We start from the raw sequence: 17,847 nt of genomic DNA, 5'->3' as shown, positions 1-17,847 counted from the left end.
AAACAACCCTGGATATAGAAAACCAAAAGAAGAGACAAGGAGCTGTAGATACAAGTTTCACCAACAGAATACAAGAGATGGAAGAGAGAATCTCAGGAGCAGAAGATTCCATAGAAATCATTGACTCAACTGTCAAAGATAATGTAAAGCGGAAAAAGCTACTGGTCCAAAACATACAGGAAATCCAGGACTCAATGAGAAGATCAAACCTAAGGATAATAGGTATAGAAGAGAGTGAAGACTCCCAGCTCAAAGGACCAGTAAATATCTTCAACAAAATCATAGAAGAAAACTTCCCTAACCTAAAAAAAGAGATACCCATAGGCATACAAGAAGCCTACAGAACTCCAAATAGATTGGACCAGAAAAGAAACACCTCCCGTCACATAATTGTCAAAACACCAAACGCACAAAATAAAGAAAGAATATTAAAAGCAGTAAGGGAAAAAGGTCAAGTAACATATAAAGGGAGACCTATCAGAATCACACCAGACTTCTCGCCAGAAACTATGAAGGCCAGAAGATCCTGGACTGATGTCATACAGACCCTAAGAGAACACAAATGCCAGCCCAGGTTACTGTATCCAGCAAAACTCTCAATTAACATTGATGGAGAAACCAAGATATTCCATGACAAAACCAAATTTACACAATATCTTTCTACAAATCCAGCACTACAAAGGATAATAAATGGTAAAGCCCAACATAAGGAGGCAAGCTATACCCTAGAAGAAGCAAGAAACTAATCGTCTTGGCAACAAAACAAAGAGAATGAAAGCACACAAACATAACCTCACATCCAAATATGAATATAAAGGGAAACAATAATCACTATTCCTTAATATCTCTCAATATCAATGGCCTCAACTCCCCAATAAAAAGACATAGATTAACAAACTGGATACGCAACGAGGACCCTGCATTCTGCTGCCTACAGGAAACACACCTCAGAGACAAAGACAGACACTACCTCAGAGTGAAAGGCTGGAAAACAACTTTCCAAGCAAATGGTCAGAAGAAGCAAGCTGGAGTAGCCATTCTAATATCAAATAAAATCAATTTCCAACTAAAAGTCATCAAAAAAGATAAGGAAGGACACTTCATATTCATCAAAGGAAAAATCCACCAAGATGAACTCTCAATCCTAAATATCTATGCCCCAAATACAAGGGCACCTACATACGTAAAAGAAACCTTACTAAAGCTCAAAACACACATTGCACCTCACACAATAATAGTGGGAGATTTCAACACCCCACTCTCATCAATGGACAGATCATGGAAACAGAAATTAAACAGTGATGTCGACAGACTAAGAGAAGTCATGAGCCAAATGGACTTAACGGATATTTATAGAACATTCTATCCTAAAGCAAAAGGATATACCTTCTTCTCAGCTCCTCATGGTACTTTCTCCAAAATTGACCATATAATTGGTCAAAAAACGGGCCTCAACAGGTACAGAAAGATAGAAATAATCCCATGCGTGCTATCGGACCACCACGGCCTAAAACTGGTCTTCAATAACACTAAGGGAAGAATGCCCACATATACGTGGAAATTGAACAATGCTCTACTCAATGATAACCTGGTCAAGGAAGAAATAAAGAAAGAAATTAAAAACTTTTTAGAATTTAATGAAAATGAAGATACAACATACTCAAACTTATGGGACACAATGAAAGCTGTGCTAAGAGGAAAACTCATAGCGCTGAGTGCCTGCAGAAAGAAACAGGAAAGAGCATATGTCAGCAGCTTGACAGCACACCTAAAAGCTCTAGAACAAAAAGAAGCAAATACACCCAGGAGGAGTAGAAGGCAGGAAATAATCAAACTCAGAGCTGAAATCAACCAAGTAGAAACAAAAAGGACCATAGAAAGAATCAACAGGACCAAAAGTTGGTTCTTTGAGAAAATCAACAAGATAGATAAACCCTTAGCCAGACTAACGAGAGGACACAGAGAGTGCGTCCAAATTAACAAAATCAGAAATGAAAAGGGAGACATAACTACAGATTCAGAGGAAATTCAAAAAATCATCAGATCTTACTATAAAAACCTATATTCAACAAAATTTGAAAATCTTCAGGAAATGGACAATTTCCTAGACAGATACCAGGTATCGAAGTTAAATCAGGAACAGATAAACCAGTTAAACAACCCCATAACTCCTAAGGAAATAGAAGCAGTCATTAAAGGTCTCCCAACCAAAAAGAGCCCAGGTCCAGATGGGTTTAGTGCAGAATTCTATCAAACCTTCATAGAAGACCTCATACCAATATTATCCAAACTATTCCACAAAATTGAAACAGATGGAGCCCTACCGAATTCCTTCTACGAATCTACAATTACTCTTATACCTAAACCACACAAAGACACAACAAAGAAAGAGAACTTCAGACCAATTTCCCTTATGAATATCGACGCAAAAATACTCAATAAAATTCTGGCAAACCGAATTCAAGAGCACATCAAAACAATCATCCACCATGATCAAGTAGGCTTCATCCCAGGCATGCAGGGATGGTTTAATATACGGAAAACCATCAACGTGATCCATTATATAAACAAACTGAAAGAACAGAACCACATGATCATTTCATTAGATGCTGAGAAAGCATTTGACAAAATTCAACACCCCTTCATGATAAAAGTCCTGGAAAGAATAGGAATTCAAGGCCCATACCTAAACATAGTAAAAGCCATATACAGCAAACCAGTTGCTAACATTAAACTAAATGGAGAGAAACTTGAAGCAATCCCACTAAAATCAGGGACTAGACAAGGCTGCCCACTCTCTCCCTACTTATTCAATATAGTTCTTGAAGTTCTAGCCAGAGCAATCAGACAACAAAAGGAGATCAAAGGGATACAGATCGGAAAAGAAGAGGTCAAAATATCACTATTTGTAGATGATATGATAGTATATTTAAGTGATCCCAAAAGTTCCACCAGAGAACTACTAAAGCTGATAAACAACTTCAGCAAAGTGGCTGGGTATAAAATTAACTCAAATAAATCAGTTGCCTTCCTCTATACAAAAGAGAAACAAGCCGAGAAAGAAATTAGGGAAACGACACCCTTCATAATAGACCCAAATAATATAAAGTACCTCGGTGTGACTTTAACCAAGCAAGTAAAAGATCTGTACAATAAGAACTTCAAGACACTGAAGAAAGAAATTGAAGAAGACCTCAGAAGATGGAAAGATCTCCCATGCTCATGGATTGGCAGGATTAATATAGTAAAAATGGCCATTTTACCAAAAGCGATCTACAGATTCAATGCAATCCCCATCAAAATACCAATCCAATTCTTCAAAGAGTTAGACAGAACAATTTGCAAATTCATCTGGAATAACAAAAAACCCAGGATAGCTAAAGCTATCCTCAACAATGAAAGGACTTCAGGGGGAATCACTATCCCTGAACTCAAGCAGTATTACAGAGCAATAGTGATAAAAACTGCATGGTATTGGTACAGAGACAGACAGATAGACCAATGGAATAGAATTGAAGACCCAGAAATGAACCCACACACCTATGGTCACTTGATTTTTGACAAAGGAGCCAAAACCATCCAATGGAAAAAAGATAGCATTTTCAGCAAATGGTGCTGGTTCAACTGGAGGGCAACATGTAGAAGAATGCAGATCGATCCATGCTTATCACCCTGTACAAAGCTTAAGTCGAAGTGGATCAAGGACCTCCACATCAAACCAGACACACTCAAACTAATAGAAGAAAAAGTAGGGAAGCATCTGGAACACATGGGCACTGGAAAAAATTTCCTGAACAAAACACCAATGGCTTATGCTCTAAGATCAAGAATTGACAAATGGGATCTCATAAAACTGCAAAGCTTCTGTAAGGCAAAGGACACTGTGGTTAGGACAAAACGGCAACCAACAGATTGGGAAAAGATCTTTACCAACCCTACAACAGATAGAGGCCTTATATCCAAAATATACAAAGAACTCAAGAAGTTAGACCGCAGGGAAACAAATAACCCTATTAAAAAATGGGGTTCAGAGCTAAACAAAGAATTCACAGCTGAGGAATGCCGAATGGCTGAGAAACACCTAAAGAAATGTTCAACATCTTTAGTCATAAGGGAAATGCAAATCAAAACAACCCTGAGATTTCACCTCACACCAGTGCGATTGGCTAAGATCAAAAACTCAGGTGACAGCAGATGCTGGCGAGGTTGTGGAGAAAGAGGAACACTCCTCCATTGTTGGTGGGATTGCAGACTGGTAAAACCATTCTGGAAATCAGTCTGGAGGTTGCTCAGAAAATTGGACATTGAACTGCCTGAGGATCCAGCTATACCTCTCTTGGGCATATACCCAAAAGATGCCTCAACATATAAAAGAGACACCTGCTCCACTATGTTCATCGCAGCCTTATTTATAATAGCCAGAAAATGGAAAGAACCCAGATGCCCTTCAACAGAGGAATGGATACAGAAAATGTGGTACATCTACACAATGGAATACTACTCAGCTATCAAAAACAACGAGTTTATGAAATTCGTAGGCAAATGGTTGGAACTGGAAAATATCATCCTGAGTGAACTAACCCAATCACAGAAAGACATACATGGTATGCACTCATTGATAAGTGGCTATTAGCCCAAATGCTTGAATTACCCTAGATCCCTAGAACAAACGAAACTCAAGACGGATGATCAAAATGTGAATGCTTCACTCCTTCTTTAAATGAGGAAAAAGAATACCCTTGGCAGGGAAGGGAGAGGCAAAGATTAAAACAGAGACTGAAGGAACACCCATTCAGAGCCTGTCCCACATTTGGCCCATACATATACAGCCACCCAATTGGACTAGATGGATGAAGCAAAGAAGTGCAGACCGACAGGAGCCGGATGTAGATCGCTCCTGAGAGACACAGCCAGAATACAGCAAATACAGAGGCGAATGCCAGCAGCAAACCACTGAACTGAGAATAGGTCCCCTATTGAAGGAATCAGAGAAAGAACTGGAAGAGCTTGAAGGGGCTCGAGACCCCAAAAGTACAACAATGCCAAGCAACCAGAGCTTCCAGGAACTAAGCCACTACCTAAAGACTATACATGGACTGACCCTGGACTCTGACCCCATAGGTAGCAATGAATATCCTAGTAAGAGCACCAGTGGAAGGGGAAGCCCTGGGTCCTGCTAAGACTGAACCCCCAGTGAACTAGTCTATGGGGGGAGGGCGGCAATGGTGGGAGGGTTGGGAGGGGAACACCCATAAGGAAGGGGAGGGGGGAGGGGGATGTTTGCCCGGAAACCGGGAAAGGGAATAACACTCGAAATGTATATAAGAAATACTCAAGTTAATAAAAAAAAAAAAAAAAAAAAAAAAAAAAAAAAAAAAGAAAACAGAAGTAGAAATTTGGAAGTAGAAGGAAGTGTCCATTTGAATTTAAAATATGACCTCTGTCTTTCCAGGGATCCAGAAAATTCCTTTAGGCAGGAGATCCCGATTTACAGTGTGCCTTTTATCTCTGAGGGAATTCAATGACACGTAAAAGAAACAATTTGGTTGTGGAAACATGGGTCTGGGCAATTGTTAAATTTTACCACAGTTCTTTCAACTTACTATAAAAAAGAGTAAAAAAAAAGTAAATCTCCAGATTCAGTTCATATCTATCTATTCAAAATGGATTTATTTTTATTTCATAGGCAAGAGGTACAGTTTTCTAGATGTCAGGAATACAATCAGAGTTACATTTAATATGAAGATTCCACTCACACACATAAGTCTACCTTGGCCAAGCTGTATCAAAAGATTACAAAACCTAGTTAAAACTTAACCTATTGCTGTGAACTACATAGACACTGCCCCCCCAAAAAACTGAATCTTAGTCTCTTCAAAAATGCTATATAAAAGGTTTTGTCTAAGAAAAGAACAATCAAACAAGAAGACAAATCTAAAGTATCCTTTGATATAAAAATTAAATGGACAATAAAACTTACTCAATTTAGGTCAGAGGATGATTCTACAAGTACATGGGAATCTAAAACTTTCTTCTACAGAGCTAACTCTCTTCTTCATTACTATAAATCAGAAGATGAAAAAAAAATCCTGGAAAACAGGGCCCCGCCAGGGTTCATTGTCCCTTTTTGGACAGCATTTATTTATTAACTATAAACTGTTCTCTGAAAGTACAAAGTGTGACTCCTTGAATTCATCATACCAGGGTAAAGGGATAGCAATAAATGACAAAATGCAAGTGAGTCTCAAAGTTATCACTTTTTTGTATCAGAACCTCTGTTTATTTTAAAATAAGAAAATAGGAAAATTGAAGCAACGATGATTCTCTCTGCCCTACTGTTCTAATTCACCTTTTGATTTCCACAGCCTTAATCTTCTAAATATGTAGACTCTTATGTTTTAACCGATTCTTAAACTGACACTTAACATATTTATAGTATAAGAGACAGTAATATCTTCTATATTTTATTCTTTTAGCTGACTATCCACATAATGTACTAGCTATTCTTCAAAGGATTTAGCATAGCATTACTCTAAGGATTATGGGAGAAAGAGATGGTAAGAATAGCTGAGTCTTACTTTCAACCTCTTGGTGTCTTTCTACTCACTGTAGACCAGGCTGGCACTGAATTTGATGTTCAGACACTGTTAGAAACACATTATAAACTGTTAGGAAATCCAAGGTTGAGGTGACTGGCTATGAGATGCCTATAGCTATGGAGGCATTTTACATTTTCTGTCAGTACAAACTCTAAGAGAAAGAGAAATGCATCAGAATTTTTAAGTGTCCTCTTCTCTGAAATAATCTAGAGAAGTCATGTTCCTGTGTGGGTTGGTATTTCTACTCTGAAAGTGTAGGTTAATGAATTAAAGGCATATGGATGCTTTATATTCACCAGCAATGGAGAAGGGTAAAAGAGACAAACTTCCTCTTACTTTAATTCTCAATGAGACTTTATGTTAAAAAATAAAAGAACAAATATAAAATTTTCATTTCTTCTTGAAGAACTACTACATGTATATGAAAAAATAATTAAAATATGGAATAATAGACTTAAATTTCTTGAAATATATCCTCTAACCTTCCACTTGTGTCACATAGTGGTATCTAATAATAATAATAATAATAATAATAATAATAATAATAATAATTTGAAGATAAGCATATTGTTGAAGTATATCCAAGTTTAGGTTTTTTCCCCCTCATGTTTTAAAGGTTGTTTGTACAGATCATTTTTATGATGAAGTCTTGAAAATCATAAAATTATATATATAATATATATATATTATCTGTATCTAGTCAGAAATAAATCATGCTTATTTCCTGTTTTTAGGTATAAAATTTGTGATGTATAATAACTAAAGTAATTATTATAGTATCATTTGTTATTATCAGGCAGAGGATGTGCCATCAAAACAGAAACATTTGCTACACTATATTTTAAAAATTGGCTTGATTTTTAATGACATAGAAGTAGGCGAGACACTTTAAGATTACAACAAAGTTTTAAAAGAACTCTCATTGGAAGGTAGTCCAATAAATAAATCAAGCATTCCTAAGTGAAATAAATAACAATGCCTGGCATGTTTGTATAATTAGCAAAATTTTAGGGATTTAAGCTGAATGATCAGAAATTTTCTTTTTTCATTTCATTCAGTGAATTGTAGAACACTACATCCCTTAAACATGTGTATATGCTTGCTGCTGAGTGGGAGGAACAAGAGAGAAGGGAGGGAAAGAGAAGGCAAAGAAGAAGAGGAGGGACAGGTAGGGGAGGAGAGAAAGGAGAAAGAGAGGGAGAGATAGGGGGCAGAAAGAGAGAGAAGAGAGGGGGAAGGACAGAAGGGAGGAAGGTGGGAGAAAGGAGAAGCAGAGGGGCATGAGAGGAGGAGAGAGGAGAAGGGGAGGGACAGAGGGGGAGAAGGGAGAGAAGGGGGGATAGAAGAAGACGGAGAAGAGGAGAATGAGGGAGAGTAGACAAAGTGGATGAGAAAATTCCAGCCTTCTAACTTCAGAGAGCCATGTCACTCAGGATAAATGCAACTTTGATCAGATTTCAGAGTACAGCAGAGGTGCTCTGATCAAGTACTGTAAAATGCAGCCACACATGCAGAAATAAAATCAGCTAGATTCCATTTAAGAGAAACTTAGAGAATTTCAGGTGAAGTAATTGAGAATGGGCTACAACAGGGGCTGACAAAACAGCTCATCCATAAGGATGCAGCTGTTCTACTGTAGCCAGACATTCACAGACCTTTCCAGGGGCTGAGGTTTGCCACCAAGAACAAAGATTACACAAAGGAAAAAGTCCTGTCAAACAAAGGAGGCATTTAGAATGTGAGATATGAGAACACATTTCTAATATCAGTGAGTGCTTTCCTCCTTGGAAGAGGTCCAGTCTGCACCAAAATGGTGCGTTACATGGGTCAGTCACATGGGACAGTACCTTTCGTTTAGCCTTCAGCTGCTCATGGTACTTGTCACAGGTGTCTCCTGGGATCTCTCCTCCCCAGAGAGTAATTCCAACGATGGTGTAGGTGACACCCATGATGAGCAGTGGGAAACAGTACACCAGGATGATCACAATGATGTGGTACCTGCAGAGAGACGCACACACACACACACGTGCTGAAGAATCGTTTGAGTGAAACGTACAGGACTTTGAGTTTGTTGAACTTTAACTCATAAAGGCCAACCTTCATTTCCGCCTTCTCTCTCTGTCTTCATTCCACACATCTCTCCAATGTCTCGTAAGCATTGTAACCTAGAGTCCTGTGTCAAATATTTTAATTGCACATTTCCAAACTGTATTTTATGAATAAAAAATTATAAACAAGGTCTTTCTTCTCTTAATTTGTACGTATTCCCTTTAGTTAGAACCAAGGCCAAATATCCCTGATGCTTGGTTCCTTGTTTAGTAATTGTTGAGCTAAACAATTGGACGGAGTCCTGAAAGGTCAAGGTATGGGATAGAATAAGCCTGCCATGATGTGCATTATATTCCACAACAGACTATTTTATTCCTGTGACATTAGAAATTCATAACATAAATGGTTTCTTCCACATGAGAAGAGGAATTAGACACTCTGGGCCGTGATATACATTTCTTTTGATTTAAAAAAAAATCAGGTAAAAACGTTAGCATGTATGGTCATGGAATATTTTCTTGCCTTGTTACTTGGTGGATTACATACAAGCACGTCGTCATCAGGCATGGTAAACACACGGTTCTATAAATTGCCAAATTGATTCCATCCTTTCCCACCAAAATGATAAGTTTGCCCTTAGGGAGAAATGGGAGCATAACGCAGAATATCCTGGCCCACATGCAATTTTACATACTTTGTGTGGTTTCTACTGCCTTTTGAAGGCTTTAAATTAATTAATGACTTTATACCTGAGGTTTATCTTCTAAGTCAAATCCTAAACCTCTTTGCCTACCTTCTTCCTGGTAGCTAAGTACTGGTTTAAAATTAATGATTAGGTGATTCAGAATGATACCACTCCACAGCTAAGATTACTCATAATATCAGGTAGGCAAAACACAGTTTATTAACCTTGCCTTCCCTTTACAAAGTGCTTCCTGCTTAGGTGAGAGAACTCAGAAAGAAGACTTAGAAGAAGGCATGGCTGAATGAACGACCAACTCAAAAACTGAGAAGAGATGGGACTACTGCAGGCCCAGGGGCTACTTTCTTTATCTTGAGTTCTAGTCCTCTGGAGAAGCTATTCCTGGTCCACTTTGTGTCTGAACTAACATCATTTTACAGAGAGGTAAAAATGAGCTGGAATCTATTAGCTTAGCAGACCACCAGCTTTCACTAGCCTGAAAGCTAAAACTGTCATCCGATGGCATCTTGGGCTTATTAAAGTAACTGTTATTCACCTAATGTGATTGTTGTCTTCAAGGCTTATTGTCTCTGTCTGCTAACCCAGGCTTAGTCCTGGAAGCCTCTGACCTCCATACAATCTCATCTAGGCCTACCATCTTTTCAGACTTTGAGATTTACTTCTGAATAAGCTCACCCTTTCCTGTTCTTTCTGAACTCTAGTCGGCTGGTTCAATTCACCCGTTCTGACTTAAACTCTTCTCTAAGTTGACTGACTCAAACTGACTCCTCTCTCAGCCTCTGATTGAATTTCTCTGTTTGGTCTCATAGTAACTTTGACAATCTGTTCTAATCCTCCGGCTCCTTCTCATTCTTGGTTTGTTTTGTTTTCATTTTCGTTGAGATTATTCTCCATCTGCCACCTGTCTCTCCATAACTGTTCCAGTAAAACTGCTTTTTCAATCCACCCCCCTCCTCTCATAGCCTCTTTTTATCTTTGTGCTCTCATGAGAGTTTTGCATATCCTATTTAGTCAAATCATTATCTGATTCGTCACTATCTCTGCCTCTCAATTAGATATCACTTTCAAAAATGGCTGGTTCCTTCTACAAATTAACCTTCCCTTCATTGTTTGGGATTAATCTGAAGGTGTGTCTGGATTTCAGCCAGATGGATTAAAGGTGTATGCTAAGGCTCAGCCACACCACAGCCAGAAACCGGCTTTTACAGCAAACAACACAATCTCAGGGTTCACAGTGTGATCAAATATTCTGCAACCTGAGCCTATAAAAGAGTTCAGACTAACCTAAATCTGTGTTCATGTGTTATAGTAACTCAAAAATGGCTCCAGAATAAACTACCTTTTATTCCCTTAAAAAAAAAATTCTGGACTCTTGGGGATGCAGAGTTAGATAAAGTAACTGTTTAAAACGTGATTGCAGGCCAGGCAGGGTTTCACAAACCTTTGACCTCAGCCCTTGGGAGGCAGAAGCACGAATATCTCTTGAAGTTGAAAGTCAACCAGGGTTACATAAAGAGACCCTGTCTCAAAAGATTTGTAGTTATTGGCAACGTTTATTATTTTTAAATGTCATTAAAAATAGGAAAAGAAACAATTTTATTGAAATATACAGGAACAGAAGAAAATCAATTAAACAATTATGTTGGTTTTTCTCTTTTACTTTTCTTAGATCTAAAATGAAAATTTTCAATTTCTTTTTTTTCAAATGGCCTACCTAGTTCCATTTTAATTTAGTGTCCAGGTTTCTTCATGCTGAAATGAACAAATACATACAAATGAAAGCAAAACAAAATTAAAACACCTGCCAGGACCTCCTTCCACTCCTGCCAGGTTTCCTAAAAGAGCAATCAACACATTGGGCTTCAGTTCCCACTTTCTCACTCCTCTGTCAATAGCACCCTGCTGTCCCTGGTATACAGCCTCCAGCTTTTACCACTCCTTTTAGGAAATGCAGGTTCTTCTCCAACAGAAGTCATCACATCTCCAATTAAAAACCTTTGTAGCTATACAAACCAACACATGATATCGAAGTATATTTTACATTTCTTTTTCCAAGTAGTATATGACCATCCTTCCCTGCCCCCCACCGGGGGAATGGCTTTGTCTTACATGCGTAGTTTTCCTCCCAATCTTCATTTCTCTAAGAGCTTGATAGATCAAGCTAAAAATTGTCAAGGAGAATTTACTTACGTGAAATGTTGCTTGGGACCTTCTGGCCACTGCACGTAGCAAAGAGTACGGCCCGGCATGACTTTTATTTTGGAATAAAGGCATTGAGGGAAGGCAAGTAGAAATGCCAAAATCCAAATACTTCCAATGACAATCTTAGTGGCTGTGGCAGAAAGTCTGGGTTTCAACGGATCAATAATAGCCATATACCTATGTGAAATAGACGAGAGCATTTTGTCATTTCCTTCATTATTGGAATTTAAAACCGGAGCTTCAAAGTGCTTTCATAGACATTTCTCACTGCTTAAGTTGATAAGGATTTTACATCTGGAATAAGCAAGACAGATAATGATGGCACTGCCTCAGGAGTCGGCAGATTTGGGGTCAAACCCTATTCTGAGACCTGCTAAACTGTTTGAAACTCAGCCTCATTATTTCTAAAATAAAAGTAAGAACAGCCACGCCTTAGGGGTGCAGTGAGGATCAATGGAAACAATGTAAGTGGAAGTATTGATTACTTGGTGCTGTGCCTAGCGCACTATCTGATTTCATAAATGTCTGCTGGATGGAACTGAAAACGTATCTACTGAGTGCCTGAAAATGCAGACTTGATACTTCAACAGCTGTGTGCTCTCTTCTTTCTTTCTTTCTTTCTTCCTTTCTTCCTTTCTTCCTTCCTTCCTTCCTTCCTTTCTTTCTTTCTTCCTTCCTTCCTTCCTTCCTTCCTTCCTTTCTTTCTTTCTTTCTTTCTTCCTTTCTTCCTTCCTTCCTTCCTTCCTTTCTTTCTTTCTTTTCTTTCTTCCTTCCTTCCTTTCTTTCTTTCTTTCTTTCTTTCTTTCTTTCTTTCTTTCTTTCTTTCTTTCTTTCTTTCTTTCTTTCTTTCTTTCTTTCTCCCTGTCTTTCTTTTTCTCTTAGCAGTGTGGAGAGTCAAGCTTGGACCTTGCTGCATTAGCCATGAAAGTGTTTTACCACTGAGCTACATTCCCAGACACCAACTGTCATTTCTTTTCTGTCTCTGCTGGCTTAATTTTTGAATACAAAATTAAAGTAATACAACATGGATATTGTAGATTATTGACAAGGATAGAGAGCCCCACGTGAGCGTTGAGGTCACACCCTTACTTAAACCTGCGAAAAAAGAACATTCAGCTGGGATGAAAACATCAAGCCGGATGGAGGTTTGGCTTTCACTCTAGCCAACAAGCTGAGTTTTTATTGCAGCTGGGGGAATTTGTGGTATTTATCACAGCCCCACAGTCTGGGAATGCGCACTTGCAGTCTGAAGTGCACACTTACACATGGCTACTGCAGCCCACTCTGGATTTTCAAAAGAAAAGTCACATTATTCCTACAGCCCATATGGCAAATATGTACCTTAGAAAAATGATTTCAGCTTTAAATTGGATAAAATATGGCTAATTGACAGATTTTTAAGCTAGTGATTAGAGAAAAATATTATTTATAAAATCAATTTAATTCATGTTTCTACCAATAAACATACATGTTGTTTTATTTTTACTGTGGTCCATTTTGTGCTCTACAAATATGTTTTTTCTTTATTTGTGTTCAGAGATTATACTTCAGGTTTAGGAAGAATGTTGTTAATATTACAATATTGCTTATACATGCATACACCCCTAGACACACACCAAGATGCCCCCTGCAAACATATACTAACCAGTGCAACATTAGGAGTAAGGAGATTAGCATTAGTCATAATTTACCTAAAGAAAAATTATCTATGTGATAGATAATAAATATATGTTTTAGATGCAAGCATTCTACTTATCTGTGATTGTTATACTTTGCTGCAAGATTGCATGGATAGGAAGCATCTAAAACAGTTAAATTCATAGAAGCAAGCATAGAAAAGGAAATGGGTAGCTAAAGCTTACTGGGCATGAATTTCATTGATGCAAGAAATAATGCCCTAAAGATTGGCTGTACAACACAGAATCTATCATTCCAAATGACATTAGGAACTTCTCATGTTAAATGTTTCAGGAAATTAAAACACCCTCTCTATACATATAAAATGCACAAGGAATTTCTGGAGGTGTTGTATATAATTAGTAACTTGATTATGTGGGCTATCATGGTTAAATGCATTTTCTCAAACTCGTAAGATTGTTTTATATATATACATATATACATATATATACATATATATGTATCAATTATATATTATTGTAGCTTTTTAATGGGAAAATAAAAGGCAGCTTTAAAATAGAAAAATATGGTACAGTAGGTTAGGAAAGCAAAGTGAACCACGCTAGAAAATGTAATGCAATGTTGGAATGGAAGGTTACTTAAAATTCACCCCTCATGTTCTTGGTGATGAAGATAACACTCCCAGCCATCACTGATTACTAACGACAGCCAGGCAATTCACTGCGCATATGCTCAACACCTACCCTCATCAATAGATATTACCACGACGCATATTTTATAGAAAAGTAAATGGAGGTTTAAATCGATTAAAATTACTCATAGTGCACAAAAATGGAAAATCCTTGTCAATTTTCTGTAGAGGTAACAGAAGGAAGAGGAATTCTTTTATCGGGATGTTCTTGTAGTTGTCAAAGTCCAAATGGAAAGAAATTATGGCTTTAATATTCATGTAAGTCCTGTAGAAGAGTAGGTAAATGGATATAAACTGGAACTTCATAGACCATCAAAGTAGTATTTTTTACCTTCTAATCCAAAAGCATTCATGTGTAATGTTAAACACTGACGGCTTTCTATCACAGGAAGTGTAGGCAGGCATGTTTTTGCTCTCACTGTTACTGCATCTCAATTAAAGTATCTCAGTAGATTAGTTATGGCTGTATGAATGCTTCCAGAGCCAAGCACACTCACCAATAAAGTTTGCTGTACTACCCAAGTGTGTATTACTCAATTACGTCACCATCTGGCTTCTTTGTTGGTTCTGAAGTTTATAAATGCCATTTGGATATTCGCACAATTAGTTTTATATACTTAGAGTACTTTCCGGGTCCTATCACACAGATAGGCCAAAACAAATCCAAAGTTTTCATTGACTCTTTTTGTGTAGTTAACCTGACTTTAGATAAATTAATTTTTAATAGTTAGACTATTATTTCACCTGAATTATGTAGAATCAATTTAAGTTCTCGCAAATTATTATGAAATTTTGAAACTTTAAAAGGATTTAAAAAAATCTTATTTTTATTTATTATTTATTTTTATTGTGTGAGTATAATATCTATGTCAGAAAAGAGCTCTGTGGAGTTTTTTTTTCTCTTTCTGCATTAACATGTGTTCTGGGGATTGAATTCAGTTGTATTTGATGAGCCATCCATCATGTCAGATCTTGAAAAGTAAGGAAGACATTTTTGCCATTTCTAGTCTATTAATAAGTACCAACGCCATTCATTGGAACATCAGATTAAAGCCTTTTGTGCTATCCCACACAAAGCACGGATGTAGCCGTGAACACACATGCCATTTTAATTACTTACAGTCTGTGAAACAGATACTGAATTAATCTATTTTCTACTGCTTTAAGTAATAACCCAACTGGGTCTTTTATGAGGAAGTAAAGTTTAAGTAGCTTATAGTGTTGGAGCTCAAAGACATGGTCCTGGTAGCAGCCAGCGAGAGCCCCATAGGGCACCGGAGTGGTAGGACAGATTGTGGAAACAGAGATCACGGGCTGGATGGATAGCAGCCTTGAGGGCTGATCCTGCTTTTTGTCTCATTACTCTCTCTCAGATTTGAACTAATCACACCCCACCATGCTCACCCATAAAATCTCCACTACACTTTGATATCTAAGTATTGGGAACTGAATTTCCAAGACATCAGTCTCATGCAATGAACAGTACCTAAATCACAGCAGAACCTAATCAAACGACTCCGCTAGATATTAATTTCAAATGTGACAAGTGCTGCAAAGACAAGGTCAAGGTAATCCATTGACTGGTTAAATTATGTTTATATTGTGTATTGGGTACCCCTAAGGTACTCATTTCAGGTTAAAACTCTGCAGAATTAGTAGACAGGCTGGGCCCTAATTAAATATAATTGATATCATAAAGGCAGGAAAATAGGGAAAGGCAGAGATGAGGGTAAATGGAAAGAAAAGCATCCAAGTTTATGCTGGAGAACGCTCCCCGAGAGACCGGAGACAGTAAGTTCTGTGGAGACTGTTTTGTCCTGTATTAGATTATGCTTCAAGGACAGGGTCTGGTCACTGGCGAGGATGACATTTAGGGAAAAGCTTGATGAAACTCACAAAATGGCAGAATACAGAGGGAGACTCAGCAAAGACAGTAACATTTTCTCACTGATGGTCAGTATGAAGTTGATTCTGTTCTGTACCTTGTCCCACTGACAGTAACTTGCTCACCAATAGGGATGGAGCAAATATATGCTCAGGTTTGTGGGAACCAAACCCCTCTGGATCTTAACAAACAAAAGATCAAATTGAGAAATATATCATCCTAACAGTTGCCATCAGTATATTCCTTTGAAGAAACTCAAGCCTCTCATGGGAGCACACTGGGCTCTCCTGGACACCTAACTGAGCTGGCACCACCCTCTCCTCTCCTCATGCAATCTAGTTTCTGAGGCGTGGTTGTTTCATAAGTAACAGATACTTAAGGCTTCTTCAGTATTCAAATTATCCTGTCACCTTAACACTTTCAGAAGCTTTCTATTGTGTTGTAGGGGTGACCATTCTTGTATTCCTCATTTGGACTCAAGGACTTCTGTACATGTGTTCGGTTTGCCTTTCGTCTCAAATCTAGACTCCGTTTCATCACCATCTTTTTCTGCTAACCGAGGGAGTCTTTTGTATTTACTCTGATGGTTTTTTGAAAATCAAATGTTCTGATATAATTTGTTTATTTACTCTCCATGGGACAGCCTGTTCTGTTTTGTAAGTATGATAGATATCTAGTTATAATTCATTATTCTGCTAGTATTTTTAATAAGCATTTTCTTGACTTTATGTGCTTCCTACACATTGGAAGTTTGGCAATGAAGAACGCGACCCTCGGGTGCTTGCTTGATTTTGCAAATCCTGTGAGGAAAAGGTCCATGAGACAATATAGATTGCTCTCAGCCATTCTCACTTATTCTCAGTGTGCAACTGGCCACAGTAAATGCTCTAGACTATAAATCCCAATGTAACACGTACTCTGGATTCCTAACTATAGCTGCTGGTGATGTACAGTGACTCAACATTTCAACTTCTCCCTTTTGAGTGCCAGGGTTAGTTTCTGCTGTAAAACATCACTTAAGAGATGCGAAACCTTTGTTAAAGTTGCACTTCCTAGGCCAGCTTTATCTTTTTAATTACCATAATATCTACAAAAATTTAAGAATAATACATGTTATCATAATACATTTTATTCATCCACCCATTCATTCATTCATTCATTCATTCATTCATTATTTTCTTCTTCGTTTGCTTATCGTTTGCTTGTGTGTACATGTTTGTGTGCATATATGTGTGCACACGTATGTGTGTGTACATGTATGTGTGTGTGTGTGTATGTGTCAGGCACATGTGTGATGTTGCACACGTATAAAGGACAGAAAGTAACTGTGGAGAGTGAGTTCAGTGGGTTTCAAGGATAGAACTCAGGTCATTGAGCTTTTGTTCCAAGTGTTGTATCTAAGTGTTGCTGAGTCATTTGTCAGCTTTGTTGTGACAGATTTTAAAGTCAATAACTATTGACTAAAACACACACACACACACACACACACACACACACAGGGGAAGAGAGATCTGTGAACATGAGTAAGAAGTTAAAATATTATCTATCAGTTATTTACTTATATGATTTTTAGATTATATAGAATAAAACATATTAAGAATTAGATGACAGAAGTGTAGTAAACAAAGTATTCTAAACAATAATAAACATGGTGCAATTAACATTTGAAAATAAAAGGGTTATGGAGGTAAACTTAAACGAAAACTAAGTGTAACTTATTTAAAATGAGTCTTTGGTACTGTGATTAGCATGGAAATAAAAATACATTTGTAACTAATTTCTAAAGATTAAAAGAAAAATCTGCTTTTAATGTAGTCCCTATCTTTTCTGTCCAAATCTATTTCATCTGGATGATGTAGTGTAGTGGACCTTTCTTCTAATGTTTCCTCTTTAAATAATACTTTTTAAATGAAGACTGATGAGACCTTTTATGCTATTTCAGCAAGCACTTCTAGTGTTCAGTGATTCAATGGAAATAATATTACACCTGAAAACACTGCAATTTCGTTGAACATAGAAGGAATCAATTCTATTAATTTTATTTAGCACAGATCTATATATATCAAGTTCCTTTCTGAAA

General features: G+C 37.5%; 1 protein-coding gene across 1 annotated transcript in view; it reads right to left on the bottom strand.

Annotated features, from left to right (window-relative positions):
* The window catches only part of Tacr3 (tachykinin receptor 3), a 97,260-nt gene that overhangs the window by 54,454 nt on the left and 24,959 nt on the right, over positions 1-17,847 (bottom strand). The window contains 2 exon segments of the mRNA NM_017053.1: positions 8,447-8,597; positions 11,542-11,730. Coding sequence (NP_058749.1) covers positions 8,447-8,597; positions 11,542-11,730 — 340 coding nt within the window.

Source organism: Rattus norvegicus, chromosome 2, assembly GCF_036323735.1.
Source record: "Rattus norvegicus strain BN/NHsdMcwi chromosome 2, GRCr8, whole genome shotgun sequence".
NCBI classification, from domain to species: Eukaryota; Metazoa; Chordata; class Mammalia; order Rodentia; family Muridae; genus Rattus; species Rattus norvegicus.
This window is presented reverse-complemented; position numbering and strand designations above follow the sequence as displayed.